This window comes from Pteropus alecto, unplaced genomic scaffold (assembly GCF_000325575.1).
Source record: "Pteropus alecto unplaced genomic scaffold, ASM32557v1 scaffold413, whole genome shotgun sequence".
Taxonomy (NCBI): domain Eukaryota; kingdom Metazoa; phylum Chordata; class Mammalia; order Chiroptera; family Pteropodidae; genus Pteropus; species Pteropus alecto.
This window is the reverse complement of record NW_006434120.1, coordinates 2,236,812-2,248,640: the sequence shown is the minus strand read 5'-3', so window position 1 is coordinate 2,248,640 and position 11,829 is coordinate 2,236,812. Positions and strand designations below refer to the sequence as shown.

The 11,829-nt window shown below is 38.7% G+C and overlaps 1 protein-coding gene and 1 pseudogene across 1 annotated transcript in view; one reads left to right on the top strand and one right to left on the bottom strand.

Moving 5' to 3' along the window:
• Positions 1-11,829, bottom strand: part of LOC102889391 (guanylate cyclase soluble subunit beta-2-like) — a 75,484-nt gene that overhangs the window by 33,455 nt on the left and 30,200 nt on the right. The window contains 6 exon segments of the mRNA XM_025044786.1: positions 2-132; positions 5,559-5,775; positions 6,650-6,753; positions 7,967-8,078; positions 9,037-9,230; positions 10,002-10,101. Of these exon segments, the coding sequence (XP_024900554.1) occupies positions 2-132; positions 5,559-5,775; positions 6,650-6,753; positions 7,967-8,078; positions 9,037-9,230; positions 10,002-10,101 (858 nt within the window).
• On the top strand, positions 5,031-5,149 carry LOC112477484 (annotated as a pseudogene).

Here is an 11,829-nt window from a genome sequence, read left to right as displayed (position 1 = left end):
GATCCCTGGTGGTGTCATGCGGGGCGAGGTCAGAAAGGTGCATCCGGCGCTCCTCCAGCTCCTGCAGGCTGCGGAGCTTCGGGGAGCACAGGTATATCATGCAGCGCACAGCCTCCATCCAGATCATCTGGCCTTCCCATCAAAGAGAGAAATGTGACAGGAAGCATGTCACCCACAGGAGAAAGTCTGGTTTACCAGATTATCGTCACACAATGTGCCTTTCTATTCACTGAGCAGTCTTACTCCTCTGGTAGCCAAATGTTGTGAAAGTCATCTATACTTTCTGCCACCACTTACTCATCTCCCCCTCTCTTCATGGCCTCCAAACACCTGCCTCAACACAAGTCTGTCAGTCTTCTCCTTACTCAGACAATCTGCTGGGGTTAAGCAGGCTCTTCTTCCTGAAATCTCGCTTTTAGGGACTTCCCAGACACCACTTTCTCCCTGAGAGTTCCCCTACTTCTTTCAATTATTCCGTTAGGGGTTTTTTGTTGTTGTTGTTCATTCCTTAAATGTTGGTGTTCCCCAGAGTTCTGTCTTGGTAGTCTTCCTTTCTAGCATTCTACAGCTGCAACCTGCACCATGCTGACAATGAATCTGAAACCTTACTTCCTGGACTCGAGATGCACATTTCTTTAAAAACAGATGTGCTTGTTATTTTATTATAAAAGTAATACAAATTCATTGTAGAAAAGAGAAATAGTGGAAGAAAATAATGAAAATTACTCATAATTGTACCACATAATTACTGTTAATATTTTGTAGTATATGTTTTTATTACAAAAAATTGGGTTATCTGGCATCTACTTTTTGTAATCTGAATTTTTCACTTAAAGTATATAATAGATATTCTTCCATATCATTAGATATAGATATGCATCATATTTTTTCTGGCTACATTTGTTATACTATATTTTATTTAAGCAGTAAGAATTGATTATATTACATCTAGTTTATTGTTCTACAAACCATACTCCAATGAGCAAGCTTAAAGTAACTCTTCGTGTATAATCATGGCTATTGTGTTAAAAGATGTATTCTTAGACACGGAATTACTTAGACAAAGAATATGCTCATTTTTAAGGCTTTTAATACATATTGCCAAATTGCCCTCTAGAAAGATTGTGACAATTCACACTCTCATCAATAGTGATTTTTTAAAATTACTCATTAGGTATTTATACATGGGTGTCTACAACTGAACTCTCCTTCTAGTCTCTCTGCAAATCTTTTCTTTCTTTATTAATTCTTTTATAACATATCTACTTAGTCTCTACTATGAGCCAGGTACATGGTCTGAGACATTGAGGATACGGTAGTGACTCAAATTGACGAAAGTCTCTTCTCTCAAAGAGTTTACATCATGTCTTTTCTCAGTTAATCACATATTTGTTACCCAGTTACCCAAGCAAGAAAGTTAATAATTTTCCTAAATATTCTCTTTTTCAACTCCTACATCCAGTCACCAATTTCTGCCTTAATCATCTTGTGAATCTATTCCCTGATCACCACCCCAGGGCCACTGTCTGAATGCATTCGGTGCTTTAAAGCTCTCCAGTAGCAGCCTCCATCTGGCCTCTAAGGCTCCACTTGCTCTTCTCTCTAGTCCATCCTTCACATGCCTCCAGCGTGATCATTCTAAACCTCAAATCCAGTCATGGTAGACACTTAAAAATGTTTCCAATTGCACAAGAGAGTGTAAGACCTCATCTTGCCAGCTTCATCTCGCATCGCTCCACTCTTCCATTCTACGACTCATTTGGGGTTTCCAGAACACATCGTTTTCCTCTCAAATGTCTCTAAAGCTCTGCCTATGTTTATTCCTAAAACACCTAATCATCAGCTCAATAAAAAAACAGCTCAAAATGTGTGCCCTTTTACACCATAGACAAAAATTAACTCAAAATAGATCAAAGACCTAAATGTAAGTGGTAAAACTATAAAACCTTTAGAAGAAAACAGAAGAACTATGTGACATTGGATTTGGCAATGATTTCTTGGATTTGATACTAAAAGCACAGACAATAAAAGAAAAGATAGTTAAGTTGGATTACATCAAAATTTAAAACTTTTAAACAATCCAAAGACACAATGAAAAGAGTGAAAAGGCAACCCATAGAAAGGGAGAAAATATTTCCAAATCATATTTCTGAACTCCTACAACTCAACGATAACAAATTAGCTGATTAAAAATGGGCAAAGGACTTAAATTGACGTTTCTCTGCAGAAGATAAACAAAAGACCAATAAGGACATGAAAAACATCACTAATCATTAGGGAAATGAAAATCAAAACCATAAGGAGATACCAGTTAAAACCCATTCGAATAGCAATTACCAAACAAAACAAAACAACAAAAATCAGAAGATAATAAGTGTTTATGAAGATGTGGAGAAATTGGGATCCTTGTGAACTCCTGACGAAAATGTATAATGGTGCAGCAGCTTTGTAAAACAGTATGGCCATTCCTCAACAAATTAAAAATAGAATTACCATAAGATCCAGTAATTTCATTTTTGTTTTAAAGTCAATTTTGTATAAGTATTGCTACTCCAGGTTTCTTTTTGTTTCTATCTGCATGGAATGTCTTTTTCCATCTCTTTACTTTCAATCTGTATGCGTTTTTCGATTTGAAGTGAGTCTCTTGTAGGCGGCATATAGATGGGTCATATGGATTTTTTAATCCATTCAGACCATTCTATGTCTTTTTGGTTTTGGAGCATTTAATCCATTTGCACTTAAAGCAATTATTGACAAGTATGTATTATTGTCACTTTGTAATTTTGAGGGGTTGTTTTTATAGTTCTCCTCTGTTTTTTCTTCTCTTGATCTCTTCCCTTGTGGTTTTTTTTTTTTTTTTTTTGGTTTTCTTTAGTGCTTTTTTCTCATTTGCTTTCTCTTTCTTCTTTGCATATCTTTTGTAGGTTTTTGGCTTGTGATTATCATGAGGATTGTGTCTATTAACCTTTATGTATAGCAGTCTATTTTAAGCCGATAGGCATTTAAGTTTGAATATATTCTGTAAGGACTACATTTTTACTCCCCGCTTCATGATTTATGTTATTGTTTTCATATTATAGATCTTTTTGTGCTGTGTATATCCTAACCACTTATAGTTTGAGTTGATTTTGATACATTTTTCTTTTATCTTTCGAAGTAGTGTTTGAAATGTCTGATTTGCTGTATTTATCAAATATTTGGCTTAACTTGTGAGATTTTTCCCTTTCTCATATTTTCTTATTTCTGGCTTTGGCCTTTCCTTTTCTACTTAAAGAAGACCCTTTACCACTTGTAAAGCCGGTTTAATGGTGATGAAGTCCTTTAATTTTGGGTTGTCTGGGAAAATTTTTATCTTTCCTTCAATTCTGAATGATAACCTTGCTGGGTAAATTTTTCTAAGTTGCAGGTTCCTTTCTTTCAGCACTTTAAAGATGCCATTCACTTCTGGGCTGCAAAGTTGCTGATGAGAAATCATCTGGTGGCCTTATAAGTTTCCTTTGTATGTAACTCGTTTTTTTCTTGCTTCCTTCAAGATGTCTATCTTTAACTTTTGCCATTTTAACTACAATATGTCTTCATGTGGGTCTCTGGGTTCATCTTGTTTGGAACTCTCTGTACTTCCTGGACATGGATGTCTGTTTCCTTTCCACATTAGAAAAGTTTCTAGCCGTTATTTCTTTAAATAAAGTTTCTGTTCCTTTCTTTCTTCTCCTCTGAGATTTCTATAACGTGAATGTTCAAATGTTTGGTGTTATCCCAGGAGTCCTTTAAACTAGCCTCGATTTTTAAAGTTCTTTTTTCTTTCTGCTGTTCTGATTGGATTTCACTAGTCTATCTCCCAGGTCATGGATTTGTTCTTCTGTGTTAGCTAATCTGCTGTTGATTCCTTTTAATGTATTTTTCGTTTCAATTATTGTATTCTTCAGGTCTACTTGGTTCTTCATTATACTTTCTAACTCTTTGCTGAAGTTCTTTCTAAGTTCCTCTATTCTACTCTCAATCTTGGTAAGCATTCTTATGAACATTTCTTTGAATTCTTTAACAGGAAAATTACTTATTTCTGTTTCCTTAGAGGTTTTTTTCCTGGGGATTTTTCTCATTCCTTCGTTTAAGAGATATTCTTCTGTCTTTTCATTTTGTTTGACTTTCTATGTTTGTTTACATAAATTAGACAAAATAGCTTTCTCTTCCAGTTTTGAAAAAATGGCCTTATGTAGAAGCAGGCTCTGTGTGGACTGTGTGTGCAAGGTGGTTTTGGCAGGCTAGTAGGTGCCAAGCAGGTTCTTAAAGTGGCCAGGGAGCAGCTCTGGGTACATGTGGTAATGCCTCGTTGATCCTCTTGCTCTCTCTGTTCAGGGCCAAAATGAGCTCAGGTGATGTATCTGAGAACACATTGCAAGAAATGAGCTCAGGTGATGTATCTGAGAACACATTGCAAGAAACTTGTAGGCAGGCTAGAGAACCTGGTTAGTGCCCCAAGCCACCCTATGAAGGTGAAGGGGACTGTAAACAATGGCTCTCACTAGCTCCTCTGAGCCTGGAGAGTTCCCAAAGCTCCCAGACGGCTTCCTCGGCTTCCCAGCCTTCACTATTTGGTCTCCTACTTTTGTTTGTTGTCAGAAGCTGTTTATTCAGTGTTCAGTTGTGTCACAGAAGTAATTGCTAAACATGTGTATTTTATTTTGCTCATGGGACAGGGTCATTTCAGTGTCCTCTTATGTCACTGCCATCTTGTCCACTTTTGGTTATATAATAAAAATTATTGATCGTAAGGACTTCAGAAGACAATTGTACACCATAATTTGCAATTGCCAAAAAATAAAAGGACTCAAAAATTGTTAAAATGGTAAGTTTTATGTTATGTAAATTTTACCACAATTGAAAATAAAAAAGTGTGTGCTCTATTAACAGTAGGTCAAATAATTATTTTACTATATAATAGACAGACATTAAATTAGTACCGAGAGTACCATGTGCATCCTAAAAATTTTGGTAAGAGAACAGAATTTATTTAAAACACACACACACATGTCTGTGGCCATGCCACCCTGAACAAGCCCGATTCCATCTGATCTTGGAAGCTAAGCAGGGTCAGGCCTGGTTAGTACTTGGATGGAAGACCACCTAGGAAGACCAGATGCTGTAGGCATAAAAAATAAAAAATAAAGGATTGTAAGCTGACAAGGTCCTTACAATCTGTGAAGTCAAGCAAGGGTTGCCTCACCTAAAATAAATAAATAAATAAATAAATAAATAAATAAATAAAATAAAATAAAATAAAATAAAACACACACACACACACACATACACACACACACACACACACATTAGGGTCCATTTATTATCTTAACAATTTCTAAACCAGAAATAGTTAAGGTTATAAAATATATGATTTACAGATCAAGCCAAATGGAAATGTCAGAAAAACAACTATTCTGAATGCAATTTCTGCCCCACTTTTTATCCAACTTTTTTGACGAAATTGGAAGGCTCTACCTCTTTCCTATGTAACCAGTCTCTCAAACAGCAGAGAGAAAGGGGAAGGGGTGAGTTACCACCTCGGAGTTTGAGTGTGGGTTGACTTTTCCACGCTTCAGGCATCATTTCTCTCCGGGCCTTCAGGACAAATTGACTGTTGATAAATTTGCGGATGCTGAAAATATTGAAGGTAACTTGGGGATGAATGATGAAGAAATACTCATCTAATCGAATCTTCTGGGTTTGGAGTCCTGGGACGTACTTCTGAATATTCACTCCAGCTTGCTTGACCCTCAGCTATTCACAGAAGACAGATGTAAGGCTGAGGAATGAAAAGCAACCTGCACCATAAACTTTCCCTTAGAAATATCATGCTGGCCACACTTTGTGACTCACCAGGGGAAAGAATCAGTAATGGAAAAACACCAGAGAAGTAATAAATATTATTTTAAAAATTGAATCTGCAGCTAATCTCTGAGAAAGAAAAGAATAGTACTGAAGTTTTCAAAAGCATATCTCTGACTAATAAGAAACAGAAGTCGAAGCTTTTGTTTGGGCTAATAGTGCTTCCCTAGCTCTACAAGATCTTTCTCTCTCTGTCTGTCTCTGTCCCTGTCTCTGTCTCTCATTAATTAATAAAGAAACTAGCAAATTCTGCAGCATTGCATCTGAAACCCAGGCCTGGGTGAATAAGTCCATCACGGAGCTGGGGAGACATCGTTCACTGCTATCTCCAGGGAACACACAGAAAGAAGAAGCAAAATGAGTATTCTTTATGTGAAATGCCCAATGCCAGCACCAGCTGCCCAAGAATTCTTTGCTTCACTAATCATGAGGACTTTGTGGAGCTGTAGAAATCAACCTAACCTTACGAATAAGTATCATTAAATTTTCTGTTATCTTATGCCCAAAACTTAAAAAGAAAGTTTTTAAAGTAGATCAAAATTTAAAATATTAATAGTAGTAGTAACAATATCCCCATGGCTTTCTGGTTTCTGGAGTTTGCCATATGAAAAGAAAGTCAATAGTCCTACCGGGTTAAATCCTAGTTTCCTAAACCCTGGGGACTCCTCGGGGACTTGAATGTTCCCACAAGCCGTAGAGACTATACAATATACTCTGCTCCCCAGCCTACCCCCAATCCAAGCTGCAAAGGGAAAGGGCCTCTTACTGATTCATCAAATACAATGTGGAAAGGAAAAGCATTGCAGAATGTCTTCTCTTCGATCCAGAGCCGCTCAGGATAAATCGGCACAAAGGTGTTCAGGACATGCCCTGGACGTAGAAAAAGAGAGTCCTGTTCACAGGCAACTCACGCCACCAACCTGGCCCAGAGCAAAACTTGAGATAGTATCTTAAATGCTTCACAGGCAAAGTGCAGTCCCCACTCTTCAGCACGGCTCCCTCAGCATCTCCAGATGGCCACAACAATTCCTCTTCCAAATTAAAACAAACAGATAACTTGCTGCCAGGTTGAGAAGCCTCCCTGCCCCCTGCCAAGTTTCTGCCTGCCGCTGAAGAGTCCCTAGGCCAATTGAGTACGTCTCGCCATGAAAACAGAGTCGGCATTGAAATGGTGACAGCCAGACAATGAGCTCACAGAGCAGAGTGTGTGTGCCCAGCCCAGCGTCAGGGACATTTGCCATGGAGCTTTTTAGACTGACAGTTTTCGGTGGCACGTGAAAATTTAACCAACAGCCCTATTTGGCAGAGGGTAAAGATTCGAAATGGAGCCTTTTTGATATGAAAATCTCCTAGACAAAGGATGTCATTTGCGAGTTTGAACCGCTTGCCACAACTTGAGGGACTTAAAATGCAGCCCTTTGAGCCCTGCAGACCTTCTCCCAGATGCATGTCATCATGATCCACGGGGACATGATGAGGACGCTCTAGCTCCCTTTTCCCAGTGGGTCGAAGCCCTTACTCTGACTCAGGCGTTAGGTGCTGATCGTGAGACCAGCTCAGTGCCAGCAGAGAGACTACTGCCTTCATTTTTCAGATGGAAGATGGGAGTACCTTGTCCAAGGTCATACAGTACCTCAGGGACAGTCAGAAATCTGTTTTCTTGGCTCTTGATACAGTGTCCTTTGCATTGCTGGACACAATGGTTATTAACCACAGACTTCTAGGCCAGAAATGCATTCTAGTCCAGAAGGCCTGAGGAGCTGTGAAAAATTCGTTGTTCTTGATAATATGTCAGTACTCATCCTCCTCCTCTCCAATGCAGTCACCAATTGGGACTGATTCCAATCCTCTCTCCCGTGGCTTTCCCTGATTACAGGGGAGACTGTGTCTCTGTGCCACTCTGCAAATAAAAGGGGCAAAGGAAGGCAAATTAGAGTCTGACATTTTAAAGTTAAAAAATATGTTGGCCAAATCCAAGCTCTGCAAAATTGGTGACATAATAATCATAGGGGATTCACCCATTTGTGCATACCAAGCAATCACTGTGTTCTGAGAGCTGAGGCTGGGAGAATGACCCACTCACCTTTTCCAAACATGACTATACTTCTCACAATTTCCCAAGGGGACTTCTTCACAGGACAAACAGAGACACTCAGATATTTCTCCTTCATCCTAAGGAAAGCTGCCTGGAGGGCCTGCAGATGGCAGGGAGAGAAGCATACAGGCCTGGCCATGTGACTGGTCATGTGACAGAAGATGAACAAGCCCCATCTGCTGTGACTAGGGCCACAGGAATAGTAAGGGCTTGCAAGGTCAATCCTACCAGGACTTCGTAAGCCCCAAGATTTTTATCTAAATAATCCTCATGCTGTTTCTCTATCAAAGGCAGCAAGAATTTCTCATAAAGTTTTAAGAGGAGCTGGCAGGAAAATTACACATGATCATCTTCTCTTCCTGTGGTTGAAGATGCTGCAGTGAATAGACTTGAGGTGGACTTTGAATGTTGTAAGATATAAATATTGTGTGCTCCAGGAATCACACAGACTTAATTGATATTTGTACAAGCTATGTGGGCACAGAGAGCTGTGTGCCTAATATATGTGGTACCTAAAATATAACAGTCAGTCCACAAGTTGCAATTGAGGCAGCCAATCGCAAGATAATGAGTTGACTCCAGACTCCTGACTGCCTCAGCTGAAGAAATGCATACTAAGGGCTTGAAAGGTCAATTTATTTTAGGAAGATTACAAAATAAGCCACCAGATCCAAAATTCAAGCCCTTTATATTGATATTTTTATAGGCAAAATTTTTCTAAGCTAAGGTACACCCCATAAATCCTCCCAATGTACATCCAAGTTACCTTAACCCAGTGGTTCCCATTTGGTCCCCTACCTCCACCCTGGAGACACTTGGCTATGCCTGGAAATATTTTTGATGACCATAACTGTGAGGCATCAGGATGTTACTAACATCTAGTAGGTATGAACCAGGGATGCTGCTAAACATCTTATAATTCACAGCAAGGAATTGTCTAGTCTCAAATGTCAATAGCTGAAATTGAGAAACCTTGCCTTCATTCCACTATTAGAAAGTCCAGTTGATTCTCCAACTAAGAAGAACTGTGCTTTCTGAAGACACAATAAACCCAGTACCTCCTGGTCTCTCCGGATGTCCTGACCATCTTGTAACCTTGGCTCTGCCCTTCTCATCTGTCTGTGAGACTTCTGCACAATCAGAAACACAACATGTTCCTTCTTCCCTGTCCTCTCTGTTTCCTGATTCATGTCAAGGATATTCATGGCCACATCAATGTTGAAGAAGTCTTTGGCCACAGCCTCAATGATCCCTGTAGCAAGCAGAAGGATATCTATTAGTGAGGGATGGCAGAAGGCAGTTGTGTCAGCAAAAATCATAAAATAATCAAGTTATACAGTTGCTGATTAATACTCCAAGGTTCCCCAATTCCAGACCCTACATTGAAATAGGCAGCATATGACAGATTAATAAAATTAAAAAATAAAATAACTTTACAGAGATTTAAGTTAAATTTTCTGGAGATAATATAAGCAAAATTCAGTTGTAAAAGCATTAAGGATCGTGTTTTTTAAGTGTTCCTCTGGGAATCTACCCCAGTGTTATAATATAAAAATGGTAAAAGTATGCATGAAGATGTTCATCACAGCACTGTTTACAGTAGCAAAAATTTCAACAATACCCTAGTTAATTATAATATCAAATATCATTCATCCATGGAAGATGGTGGTTTTACAGACTGTGAAAACATGTAAAGATGATTTTTCTATAATGCTAAATATAAAAACAGTTGATACAAAATAATACCTGCAGAATTATCACAACTATGTAAAAACCAGCACAATTTTAAGTGTTGAAATAAAAATAAAAATTCTTCCTTTTTTTTGGTACTTTGGAAACTTATTTTGAAGGCTCAGAACTTTGGGAGTAATGGTCTAGATGGCAAAGAGTCAGACTATGGAAGAGATGGTGTTTTAACTCCCTTCCCACAGTCGGCTGTTAGCCATTTTGGAGAGTTTGTGGGGAAGTCCATCCTTACTCCAGAGACCTCACAGCTGTGGAACTGGTTACGCCATCCCCATACCTGGTACAATGTGGCACAGACCACTTCTATCAGAGTAGTAATGGAGAAGTATTTTCCTGTCTGCTCCTCTCTCCAAACGAAACGATGGTGCATTCATCTCCTAATTAAAAGACATAATATGTTTTTCCCAGTGAACTCAAGTTATTTAAATTATGCTTTTAAGGCTTTGTGAAACCACAGTACTTATCCACTACATCACATAGAAATATATCCCAAACTCCCCCTCCTATCACACAAAAATGAAAGCTACCATGGTTTTGGCCCCTTTATGTCAGGTATAATTTTGTATTATACCTTACCCCCTAACCAGCTCTATATGGCAAATATTATCTTTATTTTAAAGAAGAGGAAATTGAGGTTTAGGTCAGCTAAGGCTAGATTAATGGTACAATAACATTTTGACCTTCAAATGAGCCTTTCTACCATGCCATGTTGCTTCTCTCCACACTCTGAGGGGTGGCTGGCTGCCATGCTTGGTTTGTGACCAAGTGACCATGGGTATATTTACTCTCAGAAAGATTAGGGACTCAGAGGAATTTGCAATTGGAGGAGTTTCTTTCCTGTTCTAGAAGAATAATGTCGTGCGTGGTGTAAAGTTGCATATTTGGAAAATCAAGGAGACATCAGAAGAGACTATCTTGCTCCAAGAATAAATGTTGACGACCAGGTATGTTTCATGTCACGTTAGATGTATGTCAGGAAATAAGGATGAAGACTCTGGGGGTGGGGGATCCCTGAGAGAAGTGGTTTTCTCTCCTGCTTGTTCAGTAGGCAGCTCAGCACCCTGGCTCATAGCTTTTGGAGGAAAAATGGTTAAGGAGGTAGATTCTTTCTGAGATCTTGCTCTCTTCCACGGAGAGGTGTGTGGATGTGTGTGGGTGTGTGGGTGTCTTTCGGGGGCGCTGCTAGTTAAAATGAGTTTTTTCCCCCAAATACTGATTCCATCTTTCCAAAAGCATGTATAGAAAAAGTATGTGTTTGTATGTATGTGTGGTTACATCTCGATTGAATCTAAAGAAGATTTGAGGCAGCACATATAAAAAATCATATAATAAAGTGGGAAATTAAAAGTTATTTTAAAAATTTATATCCAAACTTTACATAGTGGAGAAAAATCACAGAGTACAGAAGGGCTAAAATGAAAATTGACAGGCTTGTGAGACCATCTCCACTAGGCCACTTCCCAGAGACACCTCTCAAAGTATGTGCTTTAATTCTTCTGATCGGTGTCTCCAACTCTCTAAATAACATGATTATACTTTTTGTTAATTAAAATAAGGCTTTATAAAAGTGGAGAATCGGGGCAAAGGGAAAATAATGAGAAGCAGACCAGAGGACGGTCTTCGAAACAGAAACACCTGGGGTTGGGTCCTAGCTCAGCTATCACCACCTGAGCGATTTGGGACAGTTACTTGACCTTCCTGGACCTCATCTTTATAGTGAGATAAGCAACAGTACCTAAGCTTAGGGGTTAAGAAGATAATTCAATGTTTATAAATTACTTAGCCAAATACCTGCCTCATAATTAGCACTCAATGAAAGTTAGCTAAAAAATAACAAGATTAAAGGCACAGTTATAACCAGAAATGTATGCCTTAAGGGACTGCCAAATCACTCAAGACAGAAAGGAAAGTCAGCATTATCTTTTATTTTTGCCTAAAGAGACGATCTATAATATTTTGCCCAGTATAGAGTACTATATAGCTATCAGTTATCATTACACACATTTTATTTCAACTTGCATATGACATTTATGTATTTTATTTACCTCATATGCAAAATATCCTCACTTACCCCCAGAGAAGTTCTATTGCTTCTGTGTTGGTTT